At 45.5% G+C, this 16,156-nt stretch overlaps 1 protein-coding gene across 5 annotated transcripts in view; it reads right to left on the bottom strand.

The window, feature by feature from the left end:
* RALY (RALY heterogeneous nuclear ribonucleoprotein) overlaps positions 1-16,156 on the bottom strand; it is a 60,401-nt gene that overhangs the window by 11,816 nt on the left and 32,429 nt on the right. For all 5 annotated transcript variants that reach the window (XM_020998629.2, XM_020998628.2, XM_020998630.2 and 2 more), the window contains exons 2-3: positions 1,738-2,002; positions 546-618 (exon numbers count right to left, since the gene is read on the bottom strand). In XM_020998629.2, the coding sequence (XP_020854288.1) occupies positions 546-618; positions 1,738-1,993 (329 nt within the window). In that variant the 5' untranslated portion in view covers positions 1,994-2,002. The remainder of the gene's footprint in view (positions 1-545; positions 619-1,737; positions 2,003-16,156) is intronic.

Here is a 16,156-nt window from a genome sequence, read left to right on the forward strand (position 1 = left end):
GGAGGAGAGGAACAAGATATGCACAGTGCCTGGCACACAGTAGGTACTTAATAAGTGTTGTCAGTGGTAGAGGGGGCCTTCAATCTCTGATTTCATAGTGTATATAAAGAAGATCCCAGGAAACAGTCTAGCAACGACTGTGCAACTAACACTCTTAGAAAGTTGCCTGGGAACGGTGAGAGGTAAGGGATTTGCTAGTCACTAGAGCCAATCTACATTAGAGACAAGACTAGAACCCAGTTCTTCCTGGCTCGAAGGCCAACTCTCTACTTCCTGGGCCACACTGCCTCTCAAGAGATGCTTGTTGAATTGAATTGAAGAAGGCACTGACCCCTGTAGGAGGTCACAAGGATCCAGGGACCCAAGTCCCCTGAGCCCCACCTGTCCAAGCCACCCCTTAACCCTCAGACCTTCAGTGCCAGCCCCAGATGTAACCCCCAGTTCCTGACCTGGGACACTGCACCAGCAGGCAAAGAGTCCCTCTGTCCGTAGGGCCTGGCCCCACAGACAGACAGAAAGACAGGCCAAAGGGCAAACACACGTACCCATAGGAGGCAGAAGCTGCTCTCTTGAGTCCTTTTGGTCTATTCGGTTTAGGTTCTCCAGCCATGTTGATGTCTATACAAAGAAGAAGTCAAGGCAGAGGATGGAGTGATAGCACCTACTTAACGCATGTGTGCGTGTGCACACACACCCACACCCACAGAGGCACATCACACCTACATACACAGACAGGGTCCTTCACTAGGATTAGAGATGACTTGACTGAATGGAGGCTGCCCTTGCCCAATGCCTCTGGTTCCCAGGCCACCGCCTTCACACATACAGGCATCACAAACTATATATAAACATTCACACACACACACACACACACACACACACACACACACACACACACAAAGTCATACTAAGGTATGGTTTTGCCCACATGCAAGAACTGTGTTCATGCGTAAAAGACAAACAAAAACACATTCAACACAGCCATGCTCACATACCAGATTCAAATCCACAAGTAACGGCACTCACACATTGAAGTCCCACCCAGACCAGCACATACCCAGGGTGCCTTTTCTGCTAGTAGGTGGCATTGAAGAGCTTGGCAAGGTGCCTACTTTTGCCCTCACCAGCCAAGGTTTTCTGCTGTGACACTCCGCTTACCCCTATTTCCACTCCCTGGGTAGGTACCATTCCTATCATCAGGTTCCCAGCTTCCTCTGCCTTGAATGGCACTCTGTACACTTGTCCTGGGTGACTGACTATTTACATACCCATGCCACAAAGGCAGATCCTGGGCAGGGGCATCTCAGGAGTAGAAAATAATCAACTGTAGCGGGGCTGATCAGGGAAGGGCCAGGACAGGCATCAATCGACTGGACAGAGGGGGAAGGCTGGCAGTTTGTTTTCGCTGCTCTGACATACTCATCTCCTGATTCTCAGGGCTCTCCTGTTCTCTTCCCCCTGCCTAACACCTAAGGTTGCACACAAGTAGTCACTGGATTGCTTCATTCAAGGGCATTTATAATTTTAATTCTAAGAATGTACATAATTAAAGGCTGAGTCTTTTAAAGGAATTTCAGGCACTGTAGGAGATGGAGGGAAAGGCCTCTCAGAAGACCTCAAAATCACAAATACCACAGGTAGTTTTTGCTTATTTCACCTATGAGTAAGGCCAGCACTGAGCTTGAGTAAGGGTGTGCAAGAGCCCAGACATTGATGGGGCAGGGGCCTAGTCCTTACCCAAAGTCTGCCCTGCCAGCACTCGCCCATTCTCGCCCAGCACGGCGGCACGGGCATGGCGCTCACTGGCATACTGGACGAAGGCGTAGCCCTTGTGCACAGAGCAGCCAGCTACACGGCCATACTTGGAGAAGATGGTCTCTACGTCTGCCTTCTTTACCATGGCTGTGTTTAAGTTCCCAATGAAGACCCTAGAGTTGAGGGACTTGGGGTCATTCTTGTTGGTGATGTTGCTCGTGTGCACTTTCAGAGACATGGTGACAACCTAGAAAGACAGAAACTCAGTGAGGTCATGACCCTGACTCACCTGCTAGTCTAGGCCTACATACTTCCCTGACTGGCAAAGAGTAAGAAAGGAGGGGCCACGATGGGTTCTGCTACCTTATTAATTTCCTTATCACAATGTTCCTTGAAACACCCCTGTGAGGTGAGTCCTAAACACAGGAAACCCTTCCTGAAACCCCAAGATGCCAGTGACTTTCCCCAAGTTACCTTGTATATATTTTGTACATATTTATACATGCACATGTCTCTCACAACAGAAAGTAAGCTTCCTGAGGCCTTCATTATCTTTCCCCAGAACCTGATACAGTGCCTGGCACACAAATGTTTGTTGACAGATGGATCCCCATTTCACAGATGAGGAAATGGGGACCCAGTGAGAAGAACTGACTTCCCTGAATCACACCATAAGAAACAGAGGTAGGATTTGAACCCAGGTCCTCTGCCTCTTTCCATTGCACCATGCTGCCTTTCACCTTGAGCCCACCCTTTGCCCAGGGCTGCCACCACCACAATGCCCTCTGCTTCTCCCACCAGAATGGGTATGTGCCAGGGAACACCTCCATGAGCTAGGTGTTCCCTGGTCTAGGCCAACATATCCAAGCACTGAGTTGAGCTCTGATAGAACCACCTGGTGCCCCTATGGCAGGAGTGTCAGATCCCTGGAGGCTTGTGAAGCAACCTTTAACCCCCAACTGGTTCCTGGCAGTCAGTCAGATGGGCCAGAAGAGAAAAAGAGCTTTCAGACAAGCTGTGGGGTCTTAGACTGAAGGGGGTCTTCAGCTTCTTGGGCCTTATGCAGCCAGAAAGGAAGCTCGGGGTCAGAGACCTGGGTGGAAGGGAGGTGTCTAGTAACAGTGGAGGAGACATAAAAAAATATCAAAGACCCTCCAGAAGTTAAAATACTAGTTGGGGAAATAAGACTTAAACACTTGAGAAGTCTGTTATTATTCCTACTAATCATAAAACTGAAAGTCTTGTCAATTCAGCCTTCATACTACCCTTTTATCTGTCCCTCCCCATTCACACAGCCACCCCCCCTAATTTCTGGACCTTAATACCTTTCTCCCCACTAGAGAAACAGCCTCCTAACAGGGCTCCCTGACCCAAGTCTCTCCCCATTCCAACCCTCAAGTGATTGTCCTAAAGCACAGGTCTGACCAGGTCACTCTACTGCTCAAGGGCTCCCGTGGCTCTACTATTCCTAGGAGCTAACCTAATTCTCTCTGGCACTGAAAGCCTTTCACAAGAGGCTCCAGCCCCCCTTTTCAGGATTATTACACACTACAATTCAGCCAAATTGGTCTGGTGACCAACCCTCACAAGCCTATTTTGTTGATGCCTTAAACAGGACATCTTCCTTACCTCCAATTCTAAGAATCTTAAGAGCACTGGGCCTGGAGTCAGGAGGAACTAAGGCTAAATCCAGCCTCAGACACTTACTAGCTGTGTGACCCTGGGCAAGTCATTTAGTCCCATTTGCCTCAATTTCCTCATCTGTAAAAAGAGCTGGAGAGGAAAATGGCAAACCACTTCAGTGTCTTTGCCAAGAAAATCCCAAATGAGGTCATGAAGGGTCAGACATGACCGAAATGACTGAACAATGAATGACCAAGGTTCAAGTCTGAGTTTCAGTACCAGCTATGGGACCCCAGGTAGATCAAGTAATGTCTTTGAGTCTCATTTTCTCCATCTGAAAAATGGGAATAATATCAACCTCACCAGCTTGCTGTGAAAAAAGAGCTTTGTAAGTCTAAGAAACTTTGATATTTTAAGGATCTGTGATTTCATAAGTAAGGGTACTCTCTCCACAAATACAGACTGCAACTCTGATCCAGTCTTCATGAGTTACTAAGACTGAAAAAAAACTCATCTTTTGGTCAACTCTCTAGTGCTGAGCCTTTCAACTCAGGTAGGATAGCTAAGAATAACTGCCACACGTTCTGTCCCTGAGATTGTCTCTGAAGACCGCAATTTGGTAGGACCTTCCTGAGGTAGGAAGCCTTGGGAACCCAGGGTCATCAGAGGAGGACTTACGGCAGAGCAATGTTATCATGATTATCCTTCAAAGCAGCACTACTAGCCTCTCCCTGCCTCAAAACCCTTTCTCAGAAACCCAGTCTCCGTGGTTACAGGTACCCAACCCTGGGAAACATCATCATTGGTTCCATCAGAGCCTGGTGAGCCTCTTGATTTGCTACTCCCTCCTGCCCTGCCTCAGCTGGTTTTGCCTCCCAAACGGGCTGCAGAATGTAGGAGGGAGAACCACGCCAGGTGCCTGCAGTCCATTCTGCTCAGTGGCCATCACGGGCTGTTACAGAGGAGGTGCGGAGGAGGAAGAAGAAAGCTATGAAAAGAGTGAGAGAGTCCTTCGGGGACAGAAATAGTCAGACTTGCCACTAGAGTCGACTGATCGAAGAATGTCTGGGCTGAAAGGGACATGAGGAGAGAATCTGAGAATGTTAGATAAGGAAACCGAAGTCCAGGGAGAGGGAAGGATTTGGCTCCAGGTCAGACAACGAGGAAGTGGCAGAGCAGGGACTGGAACCCAAATCAGGCTTGAGAAGGACACAATCAGAAAAACGGAGACAGGCAGAGAGACTGACAGATGGAAACAGAATCAGAGACATATTGAGAGGGTCAGAGGTGAACAAACAGAACTGTCAAAACAGAGACAGATGGACAGCTGAGAGACACAGACAAGAAGAGGCTCGCAGGATTAGAGACTGAGAGCTGGAAACACCTTCGAGGTATTTAGTTCAATCCCCTCCTTTTCCAGAAGAGGAAACTGAGGCACAGACATGTCAAGTGACTTGCCCCGGGTAGCACAGGTCATAAGGGTCAGAGCCAGGATGTGAACAGAAGTCCCCTTACTCCAAATCCAGGGTTCTTTCCCCTGCACCCCATACTGAGAATTGCATTAGCTGAACTTATAAGGGATTTCCATGTTATCTCATCTGATCCTCTCAGCCTCACGGTGAAGTAAGTCCTATTCTGGGGGAGGTGATTTCATCAGGGTTGGGAACTCCCTGGTGTGGAAACTCCACAGATCAACACCACCTCTGTGGCCTGAGAAGCTTGGAGAGCTGCCTGGGGGCGCTGAGAGCTGAAGAGACTGGTGTGTGATGGGGAAGCAAAGATGTGTCAGAGGCCTCCAAGGCTGGCCCCTCTATCCACTACACCACACTGCCCTCCACTGCTATCATTCTCTCCATTTTATGAATGAGGAAACCGCAGCCCAGAGAGGCTGTGACTGGCACATGATCACACAGCCAGCGTCCGAGGCGGACTTCAAGCCCCGTCCTTTCCCAACTCCCCATCTCCTCCACGCTCCACGACATTTTGCTGCCACTTGGTTGGATTGCCTGAGCCAGGCCACTGAAGCTCCTTTCCGGTGTCTTTCCAGGGCAATGGAGGCATCCTTACAGTGCTCTGGGCAGTGGGGGGCAATTGGGGCAGGGAGAGTCAGAAAGACCTCACGGAGGAAGGAGCACTAAAGAAAGCCAGTGATTCCAATAGCTAAGGGTGCCCAGAGTCCATTCCAGGCATGGGAAACAGACTGTGCAGAGGCACAGAGGTGGGAGTTGGAGTGTCCTTTGAAGGACAGCCACTAGACAAGTTTGGCTGAACCGGACCTTAAGCTGATTTACACTTCCACAGGACAAATGGTTTGAAATATAATTTACAGCTCAAAGGACACAGCCCATTTCTGCTACCAAAAACAGACCCATTTTCTCACTTGAAATATTTTAGCCATTTTGATGGCAATAATCACCACCCTGTGAAAAATGAATGGGGTTTAGTAAGTCAGAGAAGTGGCAGAGGGTAATGTGCTGCTCTTGGTACACACACAGAGATACACAGCAATGCTCTCCTGGGAGGGCCTGTTTCAGTGGCAGAGACGGCGAAGAGCCATCTATAGCAGAAGTGTCACTCATTTGGTCAGCACCGCTGCAGATCCAGATTAAAATGTAACTCAGAAATATTTAACCAAAGGAGAAAAAAAAAGAGACAGTACAACATAAATAATGTTAATTTGTGGTTTTCTAAGTCAACATGGGGCCTGCAAGGGCTCACTTTGTACAGTTTAGTTTATACCACTGATTTACATCACCTCCTCCATCCCTCCCCCCACCTCAATCCTATAAGCTGTAATGCAAAGCTCCTAACATGACCAATCCTTTATGTCAAGGTCAAAATCCGCTCATAGAGACAGATTTCATCATGTCCCACATCCTTTAATTCCCCCTCTCCTACATCCCTATGCCTTTTTGAAAAAAAAAAAATTAACATTTCTATTTTCACATCACCTTTATTCCCCCACCCCCACTTTATAACAACGAACAAGAAGGGAAAATGCTATTCAGCAAAACTAACCATATCTTTCAAATCTGGCACCATACGCAGTGTTCTACGTCCACAGCTCTCCACCCCATCCATACCCAACATTTGGAAGAAGGCAGGGAGATGCAGTCTTATAGCTCTTCTTTGGGTCCAAGCTTGGTCATTACAATTACACAGCATTTAGTTTCAATCCCTGCCCCACCCCCCATCCTTCTTGTTCTTTCCATTCACACTGCTGTAACCATCGTGCATATTTTTCCTGGCTCTGCTTACTGTACTTTTTATTAGTTGGTCTATATCTTCCCTCTTTTCTCTGTATTCTTCATAGTCTCTATTTTTTACAGCCCAGCACTATTCATGTCCCATGTTTACTTAGCCAGCCCCCAATAGGGGGGTCACCTACTTTGTTTCCACAAAAAGTGCTGCTCTAAGTATTCTGATGTGTATGGAAAGGGGCTTCTCTTTTCTAATCTTTCACCACCCTGGGGTATATACCTAGCAATGGGATTGGTAGGTAAAAGGAAATAAGCACTTCCTTCATTTAATTCCAAATGCCTTTCAGAATCCTTGAATCAATTCATAGCTTCACCAACAGTGTAGTAATGTGCCTGCCTTTCCACAACATCGAGAACACCATTTCCATCTTTGTCAATCAATAGGTTGGGTGTAAAGTGGGAGTTAGCATTGCTCTGACTCTTATTTTTCTCATTATTAGCTATCTGGGGCCATCTTTCACAATGCTGTTAACAGTATACAATTCTTATGAGAACTCTTTGTTTATATCCTTTGATATTCCACTGGGGAATGGCTTTTGATCTAAGTGTAGTCCCTTTAGGTATACTTTGGATATCAGACATTTCCCCAATTACTTTCCTTCTTATCCTAGTTGTGCTACTGTGTGTGAAAGTTTTCCAATTTCATGTAATCAAAATCATCCATTTTATCTTTTGTGATTGATTACTTTGACTCCTTGTTACCACTACATAACTTAAGAATCTTCTATGACTCCCTGGTGCCAGCAGGACCAATTCTAAATTCCTTGCCTTCCACAGTGTGGCCCCAACTTCTCTAAATTTATCTCACAGGATCCCTACAACAACTGTATTCTTTCAAAGATGGCAACTTCCCCCTAGAATAACCTTTATCTGCAACTCAACCTAGACAGCTAGGTGACGCGGTGGATAGAGTGTGCCCTGGAGTCAGGAGGACCTGAGTTCAAATCTAGTCTCAGATACTTACTAGCTGTGTGACCCTGGGCAAGTCACTTCACCCTACTTGCTTCAGTTTCCTCACCTGTAAAATGAGCTGGAGAAGGAAATGGCAAACCACTCCAGTGTCTTTGGCAGGAAAATCCCAAATGGGATCACAAAGAGTTGGACACGACTGAAACGACTCAACAACAAAATCAACTCATCCTAGCTGAAGTCATAATGGAGCAAAGTATCTTAATGTATTAAGGCTAATAACATCTCACACTTTTTCTATAGCCTTTTCTACAACAGCCGTGCCTGGATAATTGACCTCCCGGTTTCTAGTCTCTCCCCCATCTCTGATCCACCTTCCACTGCTGCCAAAATAACTTCTTAAGAAACAGGTCTGTTCACGTGACTGCCCTCCTCAAGAGCAGTCAAGTAGCTTTCTAGTACCTCTAAGTAACACACCCACTACTCAGTCTGCTATTGAAGGCCTGCCATAACCTGGCTTCAATATTTCACATGACGTTTCCCTCATGTACTCTAAGGCAAACTGGACTATGAACTCTTCCCTGAACTCAGGGCTACCCCCTGTCTCGATGCATTTGTAGAACCATCCCGCTGCTGGAAGGCACTCCTTCCCCCCCACTTCCTGCCTTTCAGAATCCTGATCTTCCTTCCAGACTCAGCTCAGGTATCACTTCTGTAGCGCCCTCTCCCTCCTCAGACGACCTTCTGTTTTCTTCTCTGCGTACATGCTACGTCCGCCCTCTCTCCCTCCTAAAACGTAAGCTCTTCTAGGAGCAGGGCCTGTTTTATTTTGGTCTTTGCATCTCCAGCCTCTTGTACAATACACTCTTTCTAACAGACCTTTAATGTTTACTGAATCAAGCCATCACCCCCATTTTACAGATAAAGAAATTGAGATCAACAGAGGAAAACTGACTTGACCAGGTTCATATAGCTAATAAGCATCAAAGCCAGGGCTTAAACTCAGATCTTTTGACACCCTCTGTCCTTAAACACAGATCCACCCACTTTAATTTACATCAATACTTTGACCATGCACCACTGTGGCTGATCTCTCTAGCAGTAGAGATCCAGGCCCTTATGTCTTAGTAGATGCATTTATGAATTGCCACAGTTGAAAAAATTAAAACTCAGCCACCAACAGACAGCCCTCTGTTGATGAGTCTGTCTACACTGAGCCAGGCTGGTAGTTAGATGACATACATAGAGATACACAGTCCATCACCATACCTATACCAACTCCCCTATTTTTAGAGCGGGAAAACTGAGGTCTATGGAGGAAACATGACTTGCCTATCATCACACAGCTTAATACTAGCAGTAGCACTGCTAGCATTCACAGCCAGGTCTTCTAACTTTCCATTTGAGGCTCTTTCCATTCTGTCTTTCTCTCCTTGCTCAAAAATCAAAGCCAGAATTTCAAGCAGAGTGTGACCAGCCCTGGGTCCTCAAACCTAGACAGGTGATATCCTGTTCATATGGCTTGGAAAAGAAAAGAAACAGCTTTCTGTGGTGGGAAATATTTTAGAAGGAAAATGAAGCAATTAGGTAAGACAGTCACTCACTCGGGGCATCTTGGTAGAAAGGCGCCTGTTACCAAGGCTATGGCTGACAGAGCATCTATTAATCTCATTCAAATCCTCTGGTAGGGCAGGGCTCAGCCATCTCGTTAATGCTGCCCAAACGATCATTACCAGCCAGGCAGTACTAATTTCCCCAAAAGCTTTTTAATTCTCCACCACATTTACCCAGTGAGGTGCTAACTCAGGGCTCTACTTCTTGGCTCCTCTGTCCCCTTTCCACCCTGAGAGGCCTTCTCTCTGTTCATCAGTGCCCTATTAAGAGCCTACTGTGTGCCTGGCACCATGCTAGATATTGGGAATACAGACAAAAATGAAATAATCCCTGCCCTCAAAGAGTTTACCTTCAACCAGGGAGAGGAACAGAACATATACATAGGTAAGCATATGCCACTGTATTTGAGGAGAGATAGTATCTACAAGTCAAGGAATGAGGAAAGGCTTCCCTTCAGAGGTGGCACCTAAGCTGAGCACTGAAGAAAGCTAAGAATTCTCAGGGTTCAAGTGAGGAGGGAGGACATTTCAGGCATGGGAAGCTCTGAGACTCTGTGTACAGAGATCTGCTAAGGACTGGCCCAGCCCCATCCCCATTGGAAAGACTATCTTCTGAAACGGAACCGGAAGCCCCCTAAATCCCCACACTTGAGACTGCTGCTCCCCAGGAGCTAATGACAGGGATCCCAGGCATGATTAGTCACAAAGCACCCCTTCTTGATCACAGTCATTCTTCCCTGCAAATGACGTTTAAAAGTCATTAAAAGATTTGTCAGTTGTGACTTATGAGCCTTGTTCCCACCAGGAAGCTGGGCATTGACAAATGCCCCACTAGGCCTCTCATCTGTCATGTGGCCAGGAGGTGCCCAGTTCCAATTACAGGGGTGAAAATGGCCAAAAAACCCTGCTTTACCATTACTCATTTAACCCACACTCAGGCACCTCCTCTTAGGCTGTCTCCAGCCCAGAAGGGAGCTTGATTATGTAGTAACAAACTGCGGTCCTTGCTCTATCTTTCTTAGTCACTCCGGACCCCACATCAGGACCTTTGGGAATCTCTGCCTGCCAAGATTCTGAATGTCTGACTTTGAGGTGATCATTGGGGATAGGAGCAATAAGGTTAGCTTCCTCCCTTCCCCCTTTTATGGCTGAATCACGTCCTTTAGAGTCCAATCTGAATGCCATTTCTTCTCAGATGCCTTCCTTGATCCATCAGTGGGTAATGACCTCCTCCCTGAGATCTCCAAAGGCATTTTTTGTACCTCTATGATGCAATTTTGAGGCATCATGATTAACTTTGGAATTAGGAAGACCTAGGTTCAAAGTCTGCCTCTGGGACCCTAAGGCAGTGGCCTCACCTCGAAGTGCCCTAGGCACTGCAACAACTCTTCAAGACCCTAAATTGGAGAAATGATGCCAATTTGCAATGGTAGATTTTTCTCACTGAGAGAAATATAACACATGGGAATGGTTCAAAATAATAATTGTATTTATTAGGTAACATTGTATATTATGCACTGGTGTCTTCTCTTCCTTCTCTAACTGTGAGCACCACAAGGGTAGCGATGGGAACCCCTCTACATTTTGTATCTCTCCCAACACAGGGCTCTCTACACACCACAGAGATAGGGACTGAATATGTGACTTTATTAATATTGAGAAATATGAGGAAACTCCTCCTACTAATGCAGGTGAGTACCTTATTTGCCCTAGGGCAAAAGCAGAGGTGGCAAACAGGAATTTTTAACAAAATAAATATACAATAAAAATAGATATTACATTTTAGAACTTAAGTCAATATGTGGTCCACAGGGATGGGTTAGCAGCCTCTGTTTCTATCTGAGACTGACACTCCTGGCCTAGAGCTCAGAGAAGTTAAGTGATTTGCACAGTTATGCAACTGGAATGTGCCAGGGGTGTGACTTACATCCAGGTCTTTTTGGCTCAGAGGCCAGCTCTGTAGCAGCCACATGCTGCCTCTCATAGTATATATTTTATAAATGTTTGCTAAATAGAAATACTTCATGGTCATAATATTCATTCCAAAACACAGAATGTCAGAGTTGGAAGGAGGACTGAGACCACGTACCCATCCCTACCGACCCCATTTAAAGATGAACAAACTCAGGTCTGGAGACATGATGCCCCACAGCCAGGGCCAGCACTCCAGCGCCAAGTTAACTGCCTCCCAGGTGGGGGATCTTTCCACTGCACCATAGTGTCTTCAGTGTCCCCCCCTGGCCCCCAATTCCCATAAAAACCTACAAAGGAGGGACAAGTTTATTCCTTTCTTTTCTGGTCCACTGACTGATTTCTTCTAGGTTTTGAAGGTACCTTGACTTTCCTACTGTGACTCCACCTCTGTGACCAACCTCTCTTTTTTCCCTCCTGCTCACGAATAGTCTTGGAACAGGTGAAGGAATAGGTGTGGGAGAGGGAGAAGGGGAGTACAGGATTCCAGAAGAAGCCAGCAAAACCCTTAGGATGCCCTAACCTGATTTGTGAAACTGGGCATGGTTTACTAGAAGCAGAAAACTATTAGTGACAAGTGCCCCTGGGAAGAAAAGTAGTTTCACTTGGGTGGACTGAAGTGGAGGGATGGGGGGGTGTGTGTGGAAGGTTCTAACTTCAGTAGAGTCTTTCCTCATTTTGCATTCTATACACTGTTTTCTTTCCTTTTTCCCTTTCCTTTTCTCCTGATAGTTCCCTCCCTTCTTCCCTTCTTTCCATTCCTCTCTTCATCTCTACCTCCCTTCGATTTTCTCTCCTCTATTCTCTTTACTTGGTCTCTCTCTCCTTTTTAATATCATTACCCTTCTCCTCTTCCACAGATTTTCTCCCCCTTTCTTTAGTCTTCAGTATTCTCTCTCACTCTCCTAAGCTCATTAATATTCTGGAAATTCATCATGCTGTGGAGCAAGGCTACAAAATGGAAGGTACTGACTGGGTCATGGGCTCCCTCCTCCAGCCAAATCCTACCAGATGTGTCCTCTGCTAAACAGAGTGGGAAGGGAAGAGCCCATTTTGTAGATGAGGAAGCTGAGGTCCTTTTCACCAGGCAGCAAAAATGGTGACAGGCTTGAGGCAGGGGGAGCCACAAAGGCCAAAGTGGAACTCAGGCCCTGAACTCTCAAACACCAAACTTCCCTCAACATGAAGAAGCCTGGGCTCTGGGCCCCAGGGCCTTGGGGTCCTGGCTGAGACTATCTGGGCACCCCTGGGGCCTCACTCACCTTGCTCTCAGTGATGGATGAGGGTTGGGAGCCTCTAGTAGGGTCCCAGGGAGATCTTGGGAAGATGGAAGTTTAATCTGGTGCTGAGGTTGAGCTGTTCTTCCCTGGGGTGTCCGAGTGTTTGATTAAAATCTTTTTGTGGGGAATCAATATTTTCCTCATTACAACATTCCTTCTCCTCCCTAAGAACACCAGGAAGGACCTGAAGGGGTTGCTCATCCATCAGGTTCTAGCCTGCCTGCCATGTTTGATTTTATTTCATAAATATAGCTAAGAAGAAACTGACCCCAGGGGCTAACTCAGATGGCCCTGTCATATCCTGTGTTATGGCTGCCACACAGGAAAGGCCACTGGGGCCCTGGCCACGTGCTATGGCCACTGTCCTAAAACCCGTGAGGGCAGGAAAAGACCCTCCTCTTATTCTGAGTCCTTCCCTATCTTGGCTTTCATCAATATTCAAAGCCTGAGAAAACTGGAAAGACCTTAAAGACCATTTAGGTCAACCCTTTTATTTTACAGATTAAGGAGGCCAAGGTTAAAGTGACCTGCCCAAGAGCACAGTGTTAGGAGGCAGCATGGAACAGCAAAGTTAGCACTGGCTCTGGAGTCTAGGGGATTTGAGTTTGAATCCTACCTATGTGGTCTTGAGCAAGTCACTTAACCCTAAGTAAGCCTCAGTTTCCTCAACTGTAAAATGAGGAGGTTGACAGATGGGCTGAGCTTCCTTCCAGTTTTAAATCTATGGTTCTCTGAACAGTAAATGCATCTTAGCTGTGGTTAACATTTGGTGCCTAGCCTATATATACTATCAGCTAAAGGCAGGATCAGCTCCTCTGTAATCCTTTAGCTGATTCCCATCCAGGAGAATTCCCTAAGTGGCCCTGGAGCTAATGCCTCTTGTGATCTTGAAGACATAAATTCAGAAATTCCGTGTCAGAACTAGAAGGGCCCTCAGAGATCACTGGGTCCAGCCCCATCATTGTGCAGACAAGGAAACAGATTCAGAGAGGGCAAAGTACTTCAAAGTCACAGAGCATTAGTGGCAGGGTGGATACCCTAACACTGGTTTCTGGAGTTGGGACCATTCCAGAAAAGGTGGAATCTGTGAAACCAAATACCCACAATTCCAAGCTTTTATCCCACTGCCCACCAGCTGGACTAGCCTTGGCAAAAGGGCTACCATTGATCAAGCTGGGATGAAGACATGCCAGTTTCCAAACCCCATCTGTCCCTATTTCCAGCTGCAGAGAGAATTTGTCCAACCCTTCTACACTGGAGGCATGAGTGTTTGAAGGATGCAAACCTCTAATTATTCTGGATAAGGGAAAGATGTTGAATGAGAACGTACTCAAAGTTTACTATTCATTTTTTTCTTGAATAAATGTTGATGTCTAAACCTACTGGTAACCTCTGGTTTGCTAGAAGACCTGGAAATGGATAATTTAGACATGAGTTAGTTTTTAAAATTCCCATTTCTGAATGAGGACAAATGAACCATAGATGATTTATTGATGAGAATTCCCCCTGCATGAATCCAGAGCTGTTGGGCTGTGATTAGGAGATAATGGCAACAAAGTATGTGTATGTCATAACTGTGATCTACTTTTATTGTAATTCAGACTGTTCTACCTGGTCATGGGTTTCATCCATCCCTGTGTGTGTGTGTGTGTGTATGTGTGTGTGTGTGTGTGTGTGTGTGTGTGTGTGTAAGACCTTCTACGCTGGGCCCATGTGCATGTCTGACCTATCACATCCACACCTGCAGCCCCATTAATAAAATGGGCAAATGGATCAAAGTATTAATTTGTATGCTGTTTTGCATAAATTTGAAGATTCACACCCAAGAGCCCCCCCCCCAAGCCGAGGTTGTCCAACCAATGACTCAGCATGACTCACTACATTTCAAGAAGACCCCCAGATACTTAAAGTTTGAAAACAATCAATTCAGTAGGTTACAGGAAATAAAGCTGTGGGAGGTGCGGCCTCAGCCCCTAACGATCTTGGCTCCCATCTTGGTCAGGTGAATTTCAGAAAAGGAAGGGACATTAAAGACCAAGCCATACCTGAGTGGGAGTCCTCTCTACAGCACACTGACAAGCCACCCAGTCTTGCCCTTGATTAGATCTCTAGGGAGGGGAGAACCTATTACTTCCCTGAGCAGTATAATCCACTTAGAGATGCTTCTGTTGAAGTTTTTCTTACTAGCAAAGCCTAAATCTACCTCCCTATAACTTCCATCCATTGCTACTAGTTTGACCCTCTGGGACCGAGCAGAACAGTTTACCTCTCTAAATATTTCATCACCTTTAAAAAGAAGGAAGAAGCAGTGAGATGTAGTAGAAAGACCCAATTTGAAGCAGGAGACCTGGGTTCTAGTTGTGGTCCTTCTTCTTGAGTGTTTGGACATGTTCCCTCATTTGTAAAATGAAAGTGATAGTGGAGGCTGTGCCTGCCTCCTAGGGTTATTGTAAGAATCCTGCAAAATAATGAAAGTAAAAGGGCTATGCAAATTTGAGTTTTTAAGACAGCACTCCAAGTAACAAAAAACCATTCCCCAATGGATACGTGGTCAAAGGAGATGAACAAACAGTTCTCACAAGAAGTGCCAACTATTAACAACCATATGGAAGACTGTTCCAAATGACTAATCAGAGAACTGGAAAAAACTCTTAAGCTTCCACCTCACACTCAGCAAATTGTCAAAGATGACAAAAGATGGGAATAGTCAATGTTGCAGGAGCTGCAGGCACACTGATGGAGCTATGGACTGGTTCAACCAAAAAAAAATCAGAATTATTCAAAGTTAAGTGACTAGAACTCCCATACCTTTTGACCCAGAGGTCCCACTATTAAGTATATACCCTAAAGAGATCAAAGACAAAAATGAAGAAGGCTTATCTTCCTAGCTACTTGTGCCTTTCTCATTCCAATCTACCTTGTATTTATTTTATACATATTTACATGTGTACAGGTTTCCCCTGATAAATATCAGCTCCCACACAGGACAGGAACTTTCTCCACACATACCAAAACAATTCCAGAAGCACTTTTTGTAGTAGCAAATAACTGGAAACAAAGTAGATGCCCATTGGAAATGGCCAAATAAATTATGGTGCACAGATGAAAAGGAATCTTATCATACCAAGAGAAATGATGAAGGGGAAGATATATATGAACTAACGTAAAGTGAAGAAAGCAAATCAAGGAAAACAATATATACAATTGTAACAATGTAAACAGGAAAAAAAAACTGAAAGAAAATGTTTTGTAATTTACAATGACCTATCTTGCTCCCCTCAAAAAAAGATATGAAAATATACCTCCCTTCCTTCTTTACACGGGAGAGGGGGGCAGGAGAGTTAAGGAGTCAGGATGCTACAGCTGTGGAAACCTGTGTATACTATTATATTTGACTGATATGTTGATTAGTTTTATTGAATTGCTCCCTGCCCCCCTTTTCTTTGTTTATAAGAAATGGTTCTCTGACTGGAGACCAGGGAAATGGATATATTAATAAATGCACATGATACGAAAACAAAATATACCAGCAAAAATTAATTTTCTTTGTAAAAGACAAATGCTCCTGACCTTACATGAGTCATTATATTACATCCTGTATTACTCTCCATTTGTTTCTTTCTCCCCAAGCAGAGCCATAAGCTCTGGGCAAGGACTCTGCTTCGTATATATTCTCTTCTGTGCTGGGCAAAGACCTAAACTTGGCAAATGCTGATTGACTTACAGAAGGAGAAAGAGAAGGAAA

Source organism: Phascolarctos cinereus, unplaced genomic scaffold, assembly GCF_003287225.1.
Source record: "Phascolarctos cinereus isolate Bilbo 61053 unplaced genomic scaffold, phaCin_HiC Scaffold_2;HRSCAF=192, whole genome shotgun sequence".
Taxonomy (NCBI): domain Eukaryota; kingdom Metazoa; phylum Chordata; class Mammalia; order Diprotodontia; family Phascolarctidae; genus Phascolarctos; species Phascolarctos cinereus.